The sequence below is a fragment of the Euprymna scolopes genome, chromosome 9, assembly GCF_053919585.1.
Source record: "Euprymna scolopes isolate OS-2025 chromosome 9, ASM5391958v1, whole genome shotgun sequence".
Taxonomy (NCBI): Eukaryota; Metazoa; Mollusca; class Cephalopoda; order Sepiida; family Sepiolidae; genus Euprymna; species Euprymna scolopes.
In genome coordinates this window covers 136,105,842-136,128,327 of record NC_136490.1, presented here as the reverse complement: position 1 = coordinate 136,128,327, position 22,486 = coordinate 136,105,842, and the positions used below count along the sequence as shown (strand labels likewise).

The following is a 22,486-nucleotide window of genomic DNA, read 5'->3' as shown; positions in this document are numbered from 1 at the left end:
TTGATAGTTAATTATGAATTAAATAAAAAACATACCTTGCTTGTTTCAAATAAAATTCATATTGGAAGTCATATCAACGATTGACAAAACGAATAGATCAATTAAAACATAACATGTTTTTAGTTTTCCACACACAGAGATGAAGACACGTCTGCTTTGATCATGTATGATGAGACACAAAGAGAGAAAGTACATGTAATCACTCATTTATATAAACAATCAAACGGGTAGATAACTCTGAGTTATTCAAACGGCTTAAATTACACATCACCTAAACCAGACAAGAGGAGGCAACTCCTCATATAACAGTTGTAGTCTTCAAAGTATTAAAAACCCCACTAACACTGACAAATTTCCAATAGCTTCAACCTCCAGAAAAGTGTAACTAAATTTTACCCAATACTTTATCCACTACACCATGTAGACAATTGTAATATAAATTTTAGGAGTTTAAATTTATTTTTGTTTTTAGATGTACATTCTTACTATTTATCACTGCATATGACTTCAGCCCAGTCATGGCTGATGGAACAAGAACATACCACCTATGTGGATTAAATAAAGAGTTCCGTTCAAAATTATGTGTAGATTCCAGAAAGAGTCCTCAGTGATGAGATGACAACTATGGAAGACAGTAATTACTGAGGATGCAGTTAAGAGCCTCAGTATTCCTATGTGGCACTATATCGTAGTGCCACGGTTGGTGGTTGCTTATGCACCCTCCCCCTGCATAGCCAGGTGGTAATTTGGCTGTAGGCAGAGGGATACATAGAAATGCAGCCTCAGAATTCCCTTTCCTCTTTTGCTCTCTTTTCGTCTGGACAGCATGAGGTGAGCACGTATTTTCTGTCCCTCTGTAGATGAGAAGAAGGGGAGCCCCCCCCTCCTCTCATCATTAGTTAGGTTAGTTAGTTTTAAAGAGCTAATTATGTTCAGTTGATTGTATGAAAACATTTGTAGAATAAAATAGTAAAGATCTTATACATACAATTGTGTTGTGCGTTGTTTGTGCCTGTATTGAATGTCTGCCTAAGGTCAAAGGAAACGGGCTTGAAGATGAAGAAGATTCCATACAAAATGACACCAGAGTAGGGACACAGCCCTGAGTGAAGGATATGGCCACACCCAACATTTCAAGTATGCCTTTGATCTTATCTCTGACAAAAGACCTCTAATCGACAGATCTTCATACACAGACTATTTCCAGGATATTTAGTGTAACACGTGGGTCGGTCACACGCCAGTGACCGGCTGATCGTGTTATACCTATACTGTCGCAGTTAACAACCTGACAAAGGTTGAAGGAATAGTTGGCTGAAATGTTGCGAAACAACAACTATGAAGATGAGGATAACGGTCCGCAAATAAACAAACAAATAAATAAACAAACAAATATACAAATCATTCATCTCAAAGGATTCCAATAATAAAATAAGATTCTTCCAGTTCGACAAAAGTAGGTTGGCGGTTACATCGACCAAAATGTTGTACGAGAATAGTAGTCTGTACAATCCAAATAATACGCATTTATTTAGGTGTTTCCAATTTTCTTTTCTTCTATATTTATACATCAAAATCTCACAATAAAAGCATAGAGCTGCATAAAATAGCTAATTCTATAGAAAAAAAACACAGAAAAAAAAGACAGAAAATAAATAAAAACAAAAAACTTTTTTTTCTTTTTTTTTTTTAATAAAAAAAAATCAAACATGAATAAATAAATAATAAAAACATAAAAATAACAAAAAACAAAAATGCCTATGTGTCTTTGTCACTGTCACATATTTCTTCTACCTTATTGCCAGACTTTCGATCACGGCAAAACTTCACGAAGGAATAATAGATATCAAAGCCTAAAGAGATGATATTGTCATAGAGGACTCTGTATTTGCTTGGTAAAAAATAAAAGTTTATCACTTGTGCGGGAGGCCAGACTAACCAGTCTGCCAATAACAATGGTTTTCCACATTCCTCAAAGTCTACCCACATTTGTTGTAGTGATGACTTTTCCAAAAGCCCAAGGGTAGTTAAAAACAGGAAGATCATAACAGGTGCACAGAAGATCTGATCGAGAACAAGTTTCTTAACAATCACCCGCGGTGCTCGTCCTGGTAAATAATGATCCAGAAATTTGTACCAAAAATGGCATGGTGGTCCTAACACCAGCCCTGTTATAGACACATGAAACGTCCGGGTTTTATTCCAATTCTCCTGTCTTTGAATGGTAATCTCATATGACTGTTGCAAGATGTCCCCTAAACTGGACAAAGATGATGTGATAGCCATGTTGGTCAGCAGAAGGTACTTGGGTGAGAACAGCCGGTGGACTTTGGGGATTATTTTGCCAAGGATTGACCGGGTGTATGCAAGTGGAATCATGGCTACTGGCTGCAAGACAGAGGAAAAGCCATTTAGTGCGTTTATGCAACTAACAAACAAGAAAATGGTAGTGCTAATTCTTCAGAAGTTGCTAAATTGTCTTTGAATTGCATTGTGGGAATTTCAAGCGGAACAGGAAAATAAACACCATATTGTGAAACAGTGGAACTACGAGACATTAAAAACATTTTTAAAATATGATTTATGTTCATAAGAAATATAAACATTACTTTAATCTACTAGCTGGCAGCACGGCATTGCCCGGTCGTACAATATGCTTAAACATGATATTTTAATTTATACAGATTATGTATGTATTATTATAGAATCAATCCTCTATTGATTATTATATATTACGAGGACTAATTTGCAAACATTTTTTTTAAAATAATGATGATAATCTCGTCCATCAAATTCCATCTGTGTTTGTTTACAATATCATGTCAGCTGATATTTGGGCTTGACAATGAATACCTGGAAATGTTACTTCTGATTAATGTTTAGTTTTAAAATATGCAAACGAATAAATGATTTGCGTTAATTTTAAATGGTACCTTTTCTTTTATTGTAAATTGAACTCATTAATAAGAAAAAAATTTAAATAAAATGGTGAGGTACACCCGAGCTTGAACAGGGGATCATTTGATCTGTAGTCGAATGTTCTACCATTGAGTCATATCTCCAGATGACAGTAAATCTGTTGTTTTTTAAGAAGAAATGATTTGTTAAAATTTTATTATTTCTCTTGGCTGGTGTGACGTAAAATATTCCCTTGTAAAAATTATTTTTTTTATCTATAAGAGAGAAAAGTTATTTTTAAGATCAGATTTTTTTTTGATTTTCGAGACTTATCAGATGAATTTCTATACAAAACATGTCTAAGGACACTGCCAGACATATAAATTAGCTTTGTGTGAAATTTGCAAAAGATAGGCTCAACTGTTTTGGAACCTATGAGGATAGAACTCATTTATCTATATTCACTAACTTCTCTCCAAAAGTTGTTGGAACCTTCTTAAAAATTCTTGTGAAATTTGCTAAAACTCTATTCATTTGATGATTTATGAACTTATATTAGTCTTGCAATAGTAAGCTACTAACTTATTGTCAAAAGTGCAACGTAATTCTTTGCATGACCTGCTTTGCTCAGTGTAAATTTTAGCTTAAATGTATAGTCTCTTGATTTCTAAAATATATGACACGTACCCTGTGTCCTATTCATGGGAAAGTCAATAGTTCTTGATGAGCCGTTCCCCCTTAAGTAATCCAATTTACCAAATTTCCACTACTAACGATTACTACGATGTTGTCCTATTGACTACTGTACACTCATTAACCCTTATCTTCGAGTTGCCTCCAGGCCTTGATAAGTGGTGACTCCTTCGTAAAAAAAAAAATAGCTGCCTATTGTTTTGTATGAACATTATTTACTGGATTCGCAAAAATCTGAATAACTCACAGTTCATAGGTCAAAGTTATCAACTTGGGAGATATTTCGGTTTTAACTCTAGAGAGTGCTACTGTCGTGAGATTTTGTACTCTCATCTATATAAATAAAACAGTAGATGTATGTGTGTGAGCGCATGTGTGTGTGTGTGTGTGTGTGTGTGTGTGTGTGTGTGTGTAAATATTTAACTGATAAACTATTAAACTACTGGCCACATAACACTGAAATTAACAGGAAATAGTAATCATACACCAAGGATGGTTTATAACGAGTAAAATCTTTGTTAGGATGGATAACGCATACAGAAATATGTCGGCAAGTTGAAATGTAAAATATTCATTTCAAGTTTGTTTTTTTGTTTTTTTTACATGGTGGTCACCACTTATCAAGGCCCGGAAGTCACTCGGGGATAAGGGTTATTGCGTGTACAGTAATCAATGGGATAGTATCGTAGTAATCGTTAGTATTGGAGATCTGACAAAATGTCTTACTAAGTTGCCGACATGTTTTTATTTATTTCTTTTTAGCATCGTTTAATAATCAATCTTTCATACTTATCTCCTGATAGTTACGTCGATAGGCGACACGGCTGGGGTACTAAATGTTTTGTGGTTTCTAATCTAGCTGATAGCACCCTAGTCATTTTTTTTTTTTAACTTTTGAAATCAGTACTATATATAAGGTACAATATAATATTTAATAGAATTGGCTCTGTAATAATAAATACGAAATTTGCATGAATTAAAATATATTTAAGCATATTTTATGACCCGGCAAGGGCAAAGATAAAGTGGGGCTGTGAGCAAGTGCAACAGACATACGAAACAAATCAGGATCTTTATAGGAAGTGTCCCTATTACATGAAAAGCTATTCTTGAAGTAGGTGCAGATTTTTATTTTTTTTTTGTTTTACAAGGTAATCACCACTTATCAAGACCCAGAGGCCACTCGAGGATAAGGGTTAAAGAGTGTATATTGGTCAAAAAGACAATATCATAGTAATCGTTAGAAGTGTAAAGTTGGTAAAATTGGATTACTTAAGAAGAACGGTTAATCAAGAAGTTGTTTACATTGGACTTGAAGACGGCCATATTGTAGTCAGCTGGAAAGCAGTTGAACGGAAGAGAGTCAGGTGTGCAGTTCTAAGAAAGAATCTTTGTTCATGGAATCTATGTTTAGGTTTATTCACAGATACAGAGTGAGGGAAATTATTGATAGTGTTTTCAGCCAAATGAGTGTTTCTCGTGAATGTTTGGCAAGAGGGACCATAGATTGGAGCTCAGACAAGCACTTGCCATGAAAATAACGATAAAACAGAGACAGGCTCGCAATGACATACCATTGTGGGATTGAAAGATTTGTTAAACTCTGCACAGTCCACTGTCTGACATGATTCCAAATTGGGGGTGAAAAAATATTTGAAAAAAGAAAGAAAAGGTGCTGATATACTCCTTGCTTCTTTCAACATGTCCAGACCAGCAAAAATGATTTGCTCTTATTAGGACATCAAATTTTGGGACAACGAATTTCTCAAATAGAATGTCTAACCCAAGGTTCTGGATCTGATTAAACTAAGTAAAAAATGATGATAATCATAATTTGCCATCAGAGTTTGAGTTAGTAGTAAGGTTGGTATATATACTGTGAGAATAAATCTAAATTTATTAATTCAATTTTTTTTTTTCAATTTTCTTAGTTTAAAACTAGAGATGAGGCATCCTACCAGATGCCAAATATTCACTCGCTATCTCATATATTCTAACTGAGAGATTTTTTTTTTAAAGATTTTAACCATCTCTTTAAGTGCAATTGTTTGAATCGCTCTTGCACTAGGTTCACTGGGCATATTTGCAAGGTAATTTTTAAAATTCTTTTCATGTCCAGTTGCTACTATAATTACTGGAATGATAGAGAACTTCCTTAGATTCCAGTTTTTTTAATGTCGTACATTTGGGAAAACTAATGAGCACATATCTAACGTAATGGCCGAAATCCTAGAGGAAGATCTTCAGTCTGTAGTGGAATGAGGACATAAATGGATGGTAACGTTTAATGCTGCCAAGACAAAGCTAGTTTCCTTTAATAATTACATGAAACCTTACCAACCACCAATAGCTATGGCTAGAGATATTTTACCTGAGAGCACTTCATTCAAGCTCCTTGGCTTAATGTTCACAGGAAACATGAGTTGGAATAGATACATTGAGATCATTGCTAAGGCTGCTGCAAAGAAGGTGGGCTCTCTCTATCATGCTAGAAAATTACTTACGCCTGAAAGTATCCTGTACCTCTACAAAGTCACCATTCGCCCATGTATGGAGTACTGCCGTCACATTTGGGTTGGTGCATCTGCTACTAGTCTCTCGCTCCTGGACAGGGTTCAAAAGAGAGTCGCCAACCAAATAGGTCTTGAAGTGTCATCTAAACTTCAGCCCCTGTCCCACCGATGAAATGTTGCATCCCTCTGCCTGTTCTACATGTATTTTAATGGTGGATGCTCTGACGAACTACAAGCAGTTGTACCCCCTCGACGAAAATAAACTCGACAAGCAGCAACGTCTCACCCCTACACAGTTGAGATCCCTAGATGTAAGAAAGCCTTCTACTCTAATAGCTTCTTCCCCAGAACTGCAGGACTTTGAAATTCTCTTCCGGTTTCTTGCTTCCTCAACTGTACTGACATGCAGAAGTTCAAGTGTAATGTGAACAAACATCTTGCTGCTAAACTCCCTACATAGTACCCCTGGAACTTAGGTCTCTGATAGTAGCCCCCTACATGAAAGTGGCAATATGCCTTTTTTGGTGTAAAAATGCAATAAAAAAAAAATTTTTTTTAAATAACATAAGGCCTTGGTATTTAGTTATCTTTTCCTTCTCAGCACTGTTTAATTCAGCTTTATTGGGGATACTAACTTCTACTAAGGTTGCTTCTTTCTCTTTTTTGTCCTATATTGCTATGTCAGGTTTAACAACTCCATTTTTAAGGCATGAATTGCATAGTCATAGTGGATGGTGTAGGACTTATTTCCAACTGTTCTTTCTGGTATATGTTCCCAGAATTTGCTGCTGCATTTGGTACTCAACTTTTTTCAGATAATCCTGTATGTCACATCGTATAGTAGCCGTCCAACCAGCAGAACTTTACAGCTGGATGTGAGGTGGCTCACACTGTCTATTTTTTGTGGCAGAACCTGCACTTGTTGCCATTGCGGAGACCAATCATCTTTTTAAAAGCAATGGTCATCAAGCCTTTTCCTTTATATTCTGACCATGTAGTCAAAAACACACATGAAGATCATCTCTTCTCCAACACATGCAACGTTATAAAATGTAATAATATAAAATAATTATTAGTTATTTTTAACTTACGTCGTATTGGCTACATGCTATGCTTCTTCAAGACATGCCTATTCTTTTTTTTTATTATTTGTTGCCAATTTCTGTTTAATACTTTTAAACCATTTTGTAATCAGTCAATGAAAGCGCTCCATTTAGATGCTCTTTCTACATAATATTATAGGAAGAAGAACTTCAGGTTTCTTCAGACATCATAGACCTTCCATCTTGGCATAAATTTATTAATTTCTCCCTTTTTTATTCAAATTTAATGGTGGCTATTAAGCCATACATCACAGACCTTCCATCTTGGGATAAATTTATTAATTTCCCCCTTTTCCGTTCAAATTTAATGGTGGCTATTAAGCCACCATGGTTTAAAAAAATCAGTCATTATTATTATCATTTTTATACAACTACAAAATTAAAAAAAAAAAAATGTCGTTCAAAATCTCTTGATTTTAAAAAATATATATTTTATCAATATATAACATTTCTGAACTTTTTTTAGATGAGAATTGATTATTCGTATTAGATTCTTCGGACTACTTTTTTTTTTTTTTTTAAATTACATCTTCACTCCAAAAAAGAGACAGTGCCACATTGATGTAGGAGGCTACTATCAGGGACATAAGTTGCAGGGATACTATGTAGGGAGTTGAGCAGCAAGATGTCTGTTCACATTACACTTGAACTTCTGTATGCAGAAACACAGAAAAAAATTCTAGAGTCTAGCAGTTCTGGGGAAGAAACTATTAGCATAAAAGGCTTTCTGATATCTAGGGATCTCCACTGTGTAGGGGTGGGACTTTGCTGCTTGTCTGGCTTGTTTGGTGTATTTACGTCGAGGGAGTACAAGGGCTTGTAGTTCGCCGGAGCATCCACCATTAAAATACTTGTAAAACAGGCAGAGAGATGCAACATTTCGGTGGTGGGACAAAGGCTGAAGCCTAGATGACAGTTCAGGGCCTATCAGGTTGTCGACTCTCTGTTGAACCCTGTCCAGGAGCGAGGGACTAGTAGCAGATGCATTAGCCCAAATGTGACAACAGTACTCCATATGTGGGCGAATGGTGGCCTCATAGAGGTACAGGATACTTTCAGGCGTAAGTAGCTTTCTAGCACGGCAGAGAGCCCCCCCCCCCACTCCCACAGCAGTCCTGGCAATGCTCTCGATACATCTGTTCCAACCCATGTCCCCTGTGAACATTAAGCTGAGGAGTTTGAAAGGAGTACTTTCAGGTAATGTATCTTTAGCCATAGCTATTGGTGGTTGAGAAGGAAACAAGCTTACTCTTGGCAGTATTGAATTGACCATCCATTTTTGTCCCCATTTCACTACAGATTGGAGGCCTTCCTTTAGGATTGCTGCCATTTCCTTAGATATGTGTTCATTCGTTCTCCCCTAGTGCCTGTTATAGAGTGTGGTGTCATCAGCAAATATACTCATCTAAGAGACAATTTTATCAGGGAGGTCATTTATGAATATTAGAAATAATAAAGGTCCAACGATCGACCCCTGAGATACATCTGCATTTATATCATATTGTTTAGATGTACAACCGAAGACAATCTGGATTCTTCTCTTATTTAAGACTAGCGAGGGGTACCTGGCATTGCCCGGGTGTTTTTCGAAGTATGTGAAAAAAAAAACAGGTGCCCGTGAAAAAAAAAAACGAAGCCTTCACGATGCGCAGTTGGAAAATAGTAAAGTGTTAAAATAAAAACAGGTGCGCGTTTTTGATTGATGTGACGGCGATAGGTATTCAGCAGTTACGATTTTGTGCGGGACAGTTTTGAATGAGGTGAATAAATCGGTTTGTTTGTTTTTAAAAACCCGCTCCCTGTTTATTAGGAGCAAAATGAAAGCTACAGTCTGATATGACGAAGTCGACATTGAACAAACGTTACTTAGCTCTTGAGACAACTGGCTTTCGGCCTGTGATTAGAGTCGAGTTTCGCTTTTTTTTATACGGAAAACCGAATGTAATGCGTGCCGATGCGGGAAATGTTGAATAATTAACGTTTGAAAGTCAATAAAATTAAATAGACAGACGAGCTCCATGGATAACTCTGAGATATTACAATTTATAGATGATATAAAAAGTTTTAAGAAGTTGTGAACCGAGCAAGCGCTTCTTTGAAAGAAGCCTTTTGTGGACATCGAGGAAAAGCGTACATACATACACACATACATTTTCGCTTTTATATATATATAGAAGGATTTAATTATATTAAGTATTCGTCCAGTGATACCGTATAATCTGATTTTCCTGAGAAGACCATTGTGCCATATTCTGTCAAAAGCCTTAGATATATCTAGAGTTACTGCCCTACCCTCCCCTGCTTTGTCCAGTGTATGTAATATATGTTCGGAGATTACAGTAAGATATCTGCTGTAGCTACTGTTCTCATCTTGAGTTATTTTCACAACATTTTAGTCAATGTAACCTTCAACCTTCTTCAGATAGATCTTGTCTAACTCGGGAATGTTTCTGTTGAACTTGGGAGTTTGCATGGAATTCCAAGCGGAAATAACAGTCAAGTTAAGAACAGTAGTCCGAAGAATCCAAATAATATGAATTATCAATATACTTTCAGAATTTTGTAAAATATGAAAATGGTAAAAATATTATAATTCAATAAACTCACAGTTAAACAGGAAAGACAGAAGCACCACAGTCTATCAGTCTGCAATCTGAGAAGAAAACAATATATGCATAAGTAATGGAGCAGAAGTTATTCTTTCTATACTTTTTTTTTAATGAAAATTGCTCTAGACAAGGCCTGAAACCACTTGATGTAAGGAGCCAAAAAGACAAAAAATACCTTAAGGTCAAAAACCAGCCAATGATAAGTGTTAAATAAATTTAAACACAGAAAACATAAATTTTCCTCCTATGTCAGAAACAACGCTTATGAAATGTGAGGACTAAGAGACAAAATAAGAGAAGCGAGAGTTACGAGGCAGTTGAAAATAAACGCAAGATACACTTTCTACTTTCATTGTAAAATTTAAAGTAGTTGATAAGAATATTTGTTTTTGCTTTTACTTAGGAATAAATAATTAATCTTTGCAGTTAGCAATAAAAATGTTATTGTTAGAGAATTGGTCAGGCAGAGACAGTGTCTTATCTGTTTATCTATCTACCAACCTGTATATCTATCTATCTGTATATCTATCAATCGATCTGTATATCTATCTATTTATCGATCTGTATATCTATCTATTGATCTATTTATCTATCTGTGTATCTATCGATCTGTATATCTATCTATCTGTATATCTATCAAACTGTATATCTATCTATCGACCTGTATATCTATCTATCGATCTATCTATCTGTATATCTATCGATCTATTTATCTATCTATCTGTGTATCTATTGATCTGTATATCTATCTATCGATCTGTGTACCTATCTATCTGTGTATCTATCGATCTATCTATTGATCTGTATGTCTATCTTTTTTTTTAATTCAATTTTCACCCCAAACAAGGCACAGTGCCACTTTGAAGAAGGGGGCTACTATCGGGGACATAATTTGCGGGAGCATTATGAAGGGAGATGAGTAGAAAGATGTTTGTTCACATTACACTTGAACTTCTGCATATCAGTACAGTTGGGAAAGCAGAATCCCGGAAGGGAGTTCCAAAGACTTGCAGTTCTGGGGAAGAAACTATTGGAGAAAAGGCTTCTTACACCTAGGGATCTCTACTGTAAAGCGGTGGGACTTAGTTGCTTGTCGGGGGTAGTCATGTCGAGGAGGTACAAGTGCTTGCAGTTCGTCAGAGCATTCACCATTAAAGTATTTGTAGAACAGGTAGAGGGATGCAACATTTTGTCGATGGGACAGAGGCTGAAGATCTAGATGACAGTTCAGGACCTATCAGGTTGGCAACTCTCTCTTGAACCGTGTCCAGGAATGAGAGACAAGCAGCAGATGCACCAGTCCAAATGTGACAACAGTAATCCATACGTGGGCGAATGGTGGCTTTATAGAGGTATAGGATACTTTCAGGCCTAAGTAATTTTCTAGCACGGTAGAGAGCGCCCACCTTCTTTGCAGCAGCATTGGCAATGCTCTATCTGTATATTTATCTATCGATCTGTATATCCATCTATCTATCTGTACATCCATCTATCTATCGATCTGTATATCTATCCATTGATCTATCCATATGTCTATCTATCTTTCTATCTTATCTAGCGATAAGTGGACAACAGAGATTTGCATCGTCATGTTTTGACAGCTTGTACCTGTAAGTATCCGAACATGTGACCAGACATGACATGTCGCATATGTCATGTGTTCCGGTTTGTATCGTTGAGTTGGATCAAAGACATTGAATGAACAAGATAGGCTAAAATGGGTCTCCCCACAAGGGGGAGAAGAGAAGAACTACCCCAAGCCAAGATCATTGATCACTCCTCTGCTATGATGAATACCTGGGAGTGAAATAAATACATAAAATCTCATATCATATTTGGTCCTGTTTTAAGCGTTCCTTCTAACAGATTTCAGCTCCCCCAAGGGCGGTTGATCAACTTCCCAGAAGAAACAACAGCAGAAACAGGTATGTTGTCAGGTGTTAGATGTTCCGATATGCACACACCAACACCTAGATGAGTCATGGGCTAAAATAGACATTAAGGCGAGAACAACAGTCCGTTACAAAACATACATATGGTTTGTTTATAAGAACACACAGACATTTAGTAGTGCCACATACACGCATTCAACACTTCACGATTCAACTATATACACATACATTGAACCCCTCCGCGACGCAAATAAACACACACCCACAGCGTAACATTGTTTCAAACTTAAGCGTGACAGACGAGAAGAATGGAAATATCAACCCTTTTCAGGTTATTTCATTTCGATTGAATCTAGTACTTTTGGAAAAAGTTTTTATTCTTCAAGTTCTATAAATCTTCAAATATGTATTCATTAAGTTTGGTTTGGTTGAAAATCTAAACGCAGATTCCATGAACAAAATTTATTTCCCAAGAACTGTCTGCCTGTGGAACACTGTTCTGCTAGCCTGCTTCCTGGTTGAATACAACATTGTAGCCTTCAAATCCAATGTAAACAAGTTCTTGTTGAGCTGTCCCCATAATAGTCAATTTACACCATTACCAATTACTTAACTACCACCTTACATTCATTAACCCTCATCCTCGAGTAGCCTTCAGGCCTTCATAAGTAAAATTTTTTTTTTTTTTTAAATATTTGTTAACTTTACACTTCATAAATTATCACATTATATATATTTTTCATGACACGTTATACACTATGGTCATTAAATAATCTCTATAGCAGATTTTCAAAAACATAAGATGACAATCCAGATTTAGTTTACACATGAAGTCCAGATAAAGCCACTATTTAACGCTTTAATTTTGATATAAAATCCATGGCTACATCTATTTCTGATTCCATATCAACCTGAAAAAGACTGTACAACTTGAACAAGCATGAAAATGAATTTTTAATCCAAATTTGAATCTTCTTATCTTAAGCTGAAAATTTCTTTTAATATTTTACAAACATCAGACAACTATTGCAAAATTTGGTCCAGAATTCCCTCTATATTAAAAAACAAAAAAATAAAGAAAAATCTCTATGATATATGTATGCGAGACAAAACAAGGATATCATATTCCAAAACACATGTAAATTGATCAAGTAGTTTTATTTTTAAATAAGAAAATAAAATTTTAGGAGTTACCAAACAGTAGCTATCTTAATTTTATTTTATTGTGGACTATTATCATCATCTTTCTTAGATGTTGCTTCACAACGTTTCGGCCAACTATTCCTCTGGCCTTCGTCAGATGGTAACCACGACGGAATAGGAACTCTGAATCTCCTAACTGCATTCTCAGCAATTATTGCTATCCATAGTTGTTGTCGTCTTACCATGTTTTGGTCAAAAAATCCAACCTTGATCACCCTTCGGGGCCCATGTCGCAGTGGATAGAGACGTTGAATTTCTACAGTTCCAGGTGAGAATTGTCTGAAGATAGCGGTTTCAATCCTACCCAAAGCCGGTTTGAGGCTTACTTGGCCAAAACATGGTGAGATGACAACAACTATGGATGGCAGTAATTGCTGAGAATGCAGTTAGGAGATTTGGAGTTCCTATCCCGTTGCGGTTACCACCTGACGAAGGCCAGAGGAATAGTTGGCCGAAACGTTGTGAAACAACATCTAAGAAAGATAATAATAGTTGCAATAAAATAAAATCAATAAATAATACTCATCTCAATAATAAATTCCAATTAAATATAATATCTATAGTGGCTGTTTTGTCAGCCATTTTGAAAACAATCTGAAAAAACAATACATAGAAATCGCTTTAAAATGATTTTCTTAATAAAAATAAAACTATTTAAATTATGTGATTTTTGGAATATGATATTTTCGCTAAGATAAAAACGTCTGCCAGAAGACAAGGTTTGTATTTTAATCTGATTAAGATATAAATGATTAAACTAATTAAAGATGAATAATTGCACAGGGTCACCTCCAGCTATATAACACTTCTAGCTGGAAGATAACTTGGATAGATAAAAACAAAGACAGCGATTATGAAGACAAAGAATCCAACATGGCTACTGCCACAATAGGGCAGGTCGATTTTGGAACCCCGATGAGGCAATGGTGATGATAGTTGGGGTTTGACATAGAAAAGACATACACAAAATATTTTTCTCCAAATCGTTAACTTTGCTTGAGGAAATGACTGTAAAAGTTGAAAAATTGAAGTGATTAAAAATTTTTCAGTGAATTGTTAAGAACGTCCCGTCATCCAAACAATCCGTACTGTTAAGAAAATGGAATCATTATTTAGAATATATTTTAAACTACATTTTTAAATAAAATGAGTGAAGATAATGAATTAATAAAATAAATATTAAGTGTAAAAGCAAAATTATGTTTTTTAAATAATAATGACCAAAGTTCGCTTTTTCATTTCAGGAACTTTTTTTGGGTGGAAACATTTTAGATTTCACCGTCGCAAAACACGCTCGTTATTGATATTGAAAATTAATGTTTGTTTATTATTTAATTTGAAAACATTATGATTTAGGCTTAATTATTTCAAAAGGAAAAACGAAAAAGACTTGTTTCAAATATATATTATTATATTTCAAGTGTCTGCAGTGAATTTAAACATATTTTATCTTATTTAATTTGTTTTTCTATTAGGTTGGTGCAAAAATAATAGCATTTTTTGGACGTTTAAACAAACGTCAAAAACATTATTTTTGCACCAACCTAATATTTCACATCAAATTCTATTTGAAATTTTTATTAAAATATGGTAATACTCCAGTTTTATATTAAAGCAAAAAAAAAAAAAAAAAATAGTCCATACAATTTTATTCTACACATTCTTTACGAAACATAACCATGTAAATTTTCAAGTTTTTATACTTAATAAAACATACTTTGCAGAAAATTAGTGTCAAATTTTAATTTTTTTATTTTTAGGGAGTAATTGTTTTTAAGCAGTGTTTTTCTTCTAAAATTATAGTTTTAAAATCAGATAACCTACAAGGATTAATACGAGTAAATAAGGAAACTCCTTTAAAGGTTTTTCGTTATGTGTGCATCTATGTTATTGTGCTAAAATAACTTTCTTATTTAGAAAGCCATTCTTAATATGGGAAGGGGGTTGCATTGTAACTATTCTGTACTTTCACCTAAAAATTTAATAAACAGAAATTTCATAAAAATTAAATTTAACTTGAAAATACTATTAAAAATAGCATAGTAACATAGATGCACAAGCACTGGTTTTTCAAACTTTAAATGCTTGTTTAAAATGGCACAGCGACAGCAAGAATGAATCTCTTTATGGATAAATTCATGTTATCGAAAGAGGAGGTAAAGTCTGCGAAAAATGTCTAAACTAAACACTACTATGCCTCTGATTTGGTTTGGTCCTCTCTCTTCAATACATCTAATTCAACTCTACAGAGTTTTTCATTATTTCTTATAACTAGCACTTATTTTTTTACGTATGAAACTGGAAGATAGCCTAATACAGTTTCCTTCAGTTATAATCCATTTATTTATTTTACTTTTCAGATTAGAATGTCAGTAAAAGCACGACGTTCAGTTTTAACCCGTGGTTCACAAAATTTGCTGGTCCACCTAATCATTTGGATGAAACAGCACCCCCAACTTCACGACAAGCCATCCAGTTTAGTTATTTCCTCGAAAACAGTTATCCCCACTTAAAAAATAGTGAGATTTCTAAGTTAATTGCCAAGGAAATAATTAGTATTCGGCAAGCAGTCAATCCACAATTGCCCTTGTTAAGGTAACATTATATAGGACAGAAGGTCAATATATTTTGCTATAAGAGGGCCAAACAGATTGACAGGAAATCTCTTGCAGCAATCAAAGTTAAAAGAATGAAGGAACAGCGAGACAGACTGTTTGATATATCTTCTTGTAGCTATAAACTTTCTGTCTTGAGATGTGATGACTTTGCAGTAAAGTGCAAGACTGAAAATTGTCAAACAAGGCACATAGTCTGCACTTGTCCTCCTAAAAAGGAGGTAAAATTAATTCTATAGATTCACCTGCAATTATGTTCCTTTTTTGTGAAAAATAAAATATATTGGTATTTATTATGTAATCTGGCTCTATTATTAAACATGCAAATTTTCCGATTTTCAAGTTCCACTAGAAGAACTGCCATTTACAGCAATTTTTAAATTAATTGATGGAATAACAAAAAGCCTAACAGCATTTACTGATCCTTTGGGGAAACTTTGTATCAATAATTATCAAGATTTGCCTCAAGTAGAATTCTAAAAAATTAGTGTCCCTCCCGATCATCCTTATCTGACAGCAGAAGAAACAAATAATTTAAGTGTGAAGACCAGAGGCTACTTTTTGGGTATGCTGTTGGCATTTTTTGTGGAGAAGTTAGCTTAGAAAATTGGGCCCTTGAATCAAGGAAGATGGCTAACATAAGCCACAAGGTTAATGTGTTTATGGACCAGAGGTGTCTATCCCCAAACACTATAATAAATTAAACATTTTGGTCAAATTTATCATCCAAGTGTATGCAGTTAGTTGGTTTGAGATCCAAACCAACAATTTTTTTTTTAACCAACAACAGTATATTTTAATATGATTCAGAGAACACAGCAGTTAACTGAAATCCAAATTACTGTTTTAAACTGTTCAATATATAGTGCTTTTGCACTACTTCCGGAAAATATAATATCGATGATAAACTCAGATGAATTGGATGTGAGAGAAGAGGACATTGAAATGATTTTGTCGATTAGGTAAATAAATATTTATCCATTAAATTTTATTAGTTTTCTTAATTTACCCAAACAATAGTTAGTTTTATTCATGCTACATCGTAAAAATATAAAAAATAAGTGTTTTCAAATAATTTTCTTTTTTTGTGTTGTTTTTTTCCAGAAATAGTGAACAACTCAAAAAAAAAAAAAAAAATGAAAAAGATTACTGCTATCAATTTTTCAGCCACACACTGGTCAAACTTGATTGATTTTTCTCAAAAAGTTGTATATGGGCAGGAAGCAAGACATAGACACATTATTACAAAGTCTACCAGCAAATTACACCTACATTTTCCTCAAAAAGAAATTATACAGAACAATTTAGTTCTATTATAAGTTTATATTATTGCCGCTAATAAAAAATTGAAATACATGGTTCTGTAACTTGTATCAAGATGTTATATTGTGTAATACATCTCCACATATCTTTTTGAATTGTGAAATTTAAAAAACTTAGTTGCTAATTAGCTTTTTTTACAATTTTTGTTTAATCAATGCAGTAAAAGTTGAGATATTTTGCTAGTTGTGATTCATAATTAAAATTATAATTCATGTATTTATTTTTCTTTCAATGTATTTCATATAAATATATCAATTTTAATTGGATTTTTTTTTATAAAAATAGTGAAATTTCAAAGTCAGTGCTGTGAAAACTGCTATGAAAATGAAGGATTTTTCAGCATTTTTCTACACGATTTTTAAAATTAAATGTTCAATTTTCTGTTCAAGATGGGAATCTAATTTTTGGTATATGTTCTTATCACATCAAATCCCAACTATCATCACCAGTGGCCTGTTTATTTTCTGAAAAAATTTGCAAATGGACCTGCCCTACTGCCACAATATGGTACATGAATGAACTCTTATCTTCCTACAGCACTGTCTCTAATCTTTTGTGATGCATGCTTCTACTAGGAGACAACCTATCATGGCTGCAGACCATAACTTCAACACACACACACACACATGGACTCTTCTCTCTTTCAACAGGCTTGTCTAATTATTCATGAATGTTTCTACACAGGGACTCTACCACGACTAATCCTTTCTCTATACAAACCTACTAATAAAGGTAATCAATAAAGCTGTTGTTAAATGTTAGAATGAAATACTGGTATTCATTGCTACACTTTAATTTTAACTTTAATAAATGTAATTCCAAGCATTATATGATGCATATTCGGTTAATCATTGATTGCAACATTAATCTTGGATCCGTTGGGCTGGTTCTTTCCAAGAAGTTCACCACATCTTTAACACTGGCTAACCAGGCACGGTGATTCAAGACTCTTTCTGTTATGAGTGCAAGCCATTCGCAGTTCCAGTGGCTAACTCCATAAAGCTAAGGGCACAGAATCAATCCAGCATCCTGTTTTATTGTCCTGAGCCAAGTTTTGAATAGGCCATTGTGATATTTCTTCCAGCCTGGTTGTGATGTCTGGACTGATGACGTCTCAGATAAAGTCACCTGGGTGTCGTCGAAGGGCATGGCTGAACCAATGAAGGCGTTTGGCAAGGTGAGATTTTTGGAGGGAGTAGACCTTTTGTAAAAGTTTATAAGTGTAGTGGCTGATGGGCAGAAATCAGAAGCTCACAATATTAATGCTGGAGTCCCTCAGTGGTCCATCCTGGGCCCAACTTTCTTCCTGATCTACATCAATGATCTCCCAAATGACATCCTGACATCCTAAAATCATTAGTAGGCATTTATGCTGACAACACTACCATCTATGGTAACACATCAAACGCCATAAATGACTAAGTTCTCACTGATTCTCTCTCCTCTGATCTTGAGCATGTCGTACAATGGGGAAAGAGGTGGCTGGTTAATTTTAATGCATCTAAAACCAAGCTTCTATCTTTACATCATCAATGCTCTGATCTCCGTCTGGCATCAATTGAAATGAATGACTCTTGTCTTGGGGAGGCTCCATGTTTTGACAGGCTTCTGGGTCTGACCTTTACTCCTCAACACATACATCAAATCCGTTGTCAGAATTGCTGGAAAAATGGTGGCATCATTCTACCGCTCCAGTAGATATCTCACTGCCGATGCAATTCTCTACCTGTATAAGAGCCAGGTGCATTCTAGGATGTACTGTTGCCAAATCTGTCAGGAGCTGCTAGAAGCAGCTTATCCTGCCTTGACAGAGTTCAAAATAGACTTTGTAGCCTAGAGGGATGTCCTTTTCTCTTCCCTGCAACCTCTTTCTCCCAGAAGAGACGTTGCGAGCCTGTCTCTGCTTTATTATTATTTCATTACAAGTGTTCGTCTGAGCTCCAATCTATCCAAAACACTATCAATAATTTCCCCACTCTTTATCTGTGCCTAAAACTAAACTATATTCCATGAACAAAGTTTCTTTCTTAGAATTATACGCTTGTGGAACTCTCTTCCATTTGCCTGCTTTCCAGCTGACTACAATTTGGTCGTCTTCAACTCCACTGTGAACAAGTTCTTTATGAGCCGTCCCCTTTAGTAACTCCGGGCCTTGATATGTGATGACTCCAATGTAAAAAAAATATATATATTTAGAGTTATCTCCCTTGCTCTTTCGCAATATTTTTAATATGTAATCACGAGATCGTTACTTGTAGTTTAGTAATAAAATTTGATTTTCGTATTTAAAAATAAATTTATTTTATTTTTACTTGATCAATTTACGTGATTTTTTTAGTGTACCACACTGTCACGGGTACGTACATTACACAGATTTTTCTAGATTTTATTTCGGGGATGAGGTGTCAGGATAATACTCAAAATACTGTCGGCATTTCCTCTCGAATTAGAACATTTTAGCGACAGGCAAACCGATTGCCCTTCCGAAAGACGGAGGTAATCCCTAAGAGGTTCACACCAATAGATGTGGTGTCCCTATTTACTTGATTCTCCACGAGTACAAAATTAAACACCAAATTGTTTTGTAATAGAGGAATATCCAGTTATCTCAAAAATAAGTACTCTGCAGTCTGCACAAGGACATAAAATAAAATTGCCCCAGCCGACAAGGATTTTTTCTATGACTGAAGACAAAAAAGTTTGGTTAGCTTTCACAATGGGAATGACTGTCCATCAGATTTTATTCACAAACTACATACATTTCAACTCCCTTAAAAGTAAAAAAAAAAAAAAAAATTGTTTTGGTAAAAGTCTATAATCCTCGAAAACGGATGTGAAACAATATAAAGTAACGCGCGTGCGCAAACGGAAGTGCGCGGGAAAAAAATGACCCCCCCCCACCTATAGAATTCAAAACAAACCTTTTTTTTTTTTAAAACCATAAACGAAGTTGGTGCTAATGCACTATTTTTAAATAGTATTTTCAAGTTTAATTAAAGTTTTATGATATGTTTTTATTAAATTGAAAGGTTAGAGGACAGAATAGTTACAAAACACCCCCCCTTCCCCATGTAGAATGGCTTTGTAAATAATGTTATTATTTCAGTACGGATCAATAAGTGCACTAATACCACGAAGTTTTAATCTTAGTTGGCAAAAGTCGGTCGGTTCGGTTCAAATTCTGTAGAAACACCTCAATGTTCTTATAGCAAACAACTTCATTAAACCCAACAACTAAACCCAAGTCCAACTGACATATTGTTAAAGCGGACTTACCCCCTTTGGACCCTGACCCAATTAAGCAATAATCAGGCAAAAAGCGATTTGCAAAATCATTTGATAACAACGTATTATTAGAAGGCCTAAATATCGGCCAGGTCGTCTTTTTAGTTATGTTGCTAGGGCAGAGCACCACTCACCACCGAGCGATATATTGTTCATGCAAGGTTAGAAGGGTTAAGGTTAGTGGTTGTCGTGTTAAGGAAGGACACCTATCGTAAAAATTGCACATGCACTGCATGATGCATGCAGTTGCAGTTCAATATTTACTTTTGTTTATGTTCATTAAATTTTAAAATATTACGGTATTTTTGTATACAATAACAAATCTATACGAGATAAAATTAGAATTGTATTCGTATTCAAGCAGAATACGGATCGGGATATTTTTTAGATAGGATTTTCAAGTTTTACGGTATCTTGTTTATTAAATTGTTTACGTGAAATTGTACAAAACAGTTTAAAAAGCACACATAAAAAAAAAAGAAAAAAAAGTCCTCTGTTCATGTTAAGAATACGGTCCGTCTTCTGCATAAGTACCCGTATATTTACATTAGCTATCATGTATTATTGTTACTTATTTAAGTTTTAAACCCGAATAATTCAACATTTTGGTAATAAATCAATACAGTATTACTTTTTTTATTCGGACTACTATTCTCATGTTGCTATATTCACAACTTTTGAATAATCGGTTTCAAATGACGGTCTTCTAAAAGTTGAAGGTTCAATCCTTGCTACAAGCGACAGTAACTGCATGGATGAAATAAAAGATTCAGTCAGAAATTCCGCCCAGGCTCCAGATTGTATCATACAGAAGGTTGCTATGTTCAAGAAAAAGTACTTGAAGGAGTCCGGAAGTTACATCGGCCAAAACGTCGGAACTACCCACGAAAGAACAGTAGTCCGAACAATCCAAATTATCAATTCTCAAGAACTTATGTTATCGAGTTACTTAACAAGCACCGATTTTTTTCTAGAATACGGGGCGTGCTGAAATAATAAACATCCATTTTTAACATGGGGTGAGGACGCGTTTTGTAACTATTCTGTACTTTCATCTAACAATTTATTAAACATAAAATACTGGAAAAAATTGAATTTAACTGGGAAATCTTATCTACCACGGTCCGTATGATTCTGCCATAAGCAACAAACTGTTTTTACGAGAAAATGCTTAGTTATATTTGAGTTAAAATAAATTTCGCTAAAATATTGTTTATATTATTTTAATATCGAGAAGACTTGTTCTGTTGAATCGAAAGGGGGAAAAAGACACCAAAACAAAGACTGAAATTCAAACTAGTAGTTGTGCTATTTAGAAATTATTTTTCTATCACCAACCTGACTATAATCATAATTTATTTAAACATACTAAAGTTCATTTTTTTTTAGAATTTACGCAAAACAAAGTGGCTAAATAAAATCGGTTAATTAATTTTTTCTGTGTTTTCTGGAAGTCGAAAATCTATTACATAAATGCATTGCATTGAGATCACAACTGCAAACCAGAATGTGTAAACTAGACAAGAAAGAAAAAAAAAATGAATGTTTTTTTTAATTATCATATGATTAATTCTACTTAATGACATATGAATATATAAAACATTTTTTGTATGTCTGTGTGCGTTTTTTAGTGTCCATTTAGTCCTACCTGTTGAAGGTGTGGGCTTTGATGCCCCCAGAGTGTAAAGATGTTTGCAGCGCTAGTTCTAACGAAGAAAAAAAAAAAAAACCCTCACGTTTGTGGTCAAGGTGAACACGTGTTTTTATCGTTCGCACAAGACAGCTACTTCCTAACTACTGCGATCTTTCGCAATAATAATAGTGATGATGATGACCAAGTAATATTTTTTTTAAATAAGCGCTAATTAAAAAAATAATTGTAAAAAGACTGAAATTAAAAAAATAAAAATAATAATTAATTCATAGCGGCCATTATTCACGGCATCTAGAGATTTTAATTGAAATCGAAAACATGTTTACAAAATGGGAGGAAGGGAGAAAAAAAAGAAGATTGGGAATGTAGGATTATTAATATTGGGGGGGGGGCATTACACGGACGGCACCATTATTAGGGGGCGATAACTCCAATTTCTTCTTGGTCCAATAACACGGCAAATAAATAAGTTGTCTTTTTTTTTTTTCTAAAAAAAAAAACAAAAAAAAAAAACAAAAACAACGTTACATCGCGGTTTGGGGAAAAAGATAAAATCCAGTTTTAGTATTTTGTACTGTACTAAGCTCTCTAAATTATTCTTATGATTCACTTAACCAATAATGTTTTTAGTCATATGCCGAAAAAGAAACTCCATACTACTACTACTACTACTACTACTACTATTGTTATTAACTAGG

General features: G+C 34.6%; 1 protein-coding gene across 3 annotated transcripts; it reads right to left on the bottom strand.

The window, feature by feature from the left end:
* Positions 1–1,653: 1,653 nt before the first annotated feature.
* LOC145284859 (mpv17-like protein 2) lies at positions 1,654–21,945 on the bottom strand. Of its 3 annotated transcripts, none has more exons than XM_080133856.1 (3): positions 21,871–21,945; positions 9,815–9,860; positions 1,654–2,388 (listed from the first exon to the last, which is right to left on the bottom strand). In XM_080133856.1, exon 3 carries the CDS (start codon positions 2,377–2,379, stop codon positions 1,759–1,761), a length of 621 nt encoding a protein of 206 aa, XP_079989982.1. In that variant the 5' UTR covers positions 2,380–2,388; positions 9,815–9,860; positions 21,871–21,945; the 3' UTR covers positions 1,654–1,758. The 3 variants fall into 3 exon arrangements, with proteins under 3 accessions (XP_079989982.1, XP_079989984.1, XP_079989983.1); XM_080133858.1 differs by having other exon boundaries at positions 21,783–21,922; XM_080133857.1 differs by lacking the exon at positions 9,815–9,860 and having other exon boundaries at positions 21,783–21,917.
* Positions 21,946–22,486: the final 541 nt, after the last annotated feature.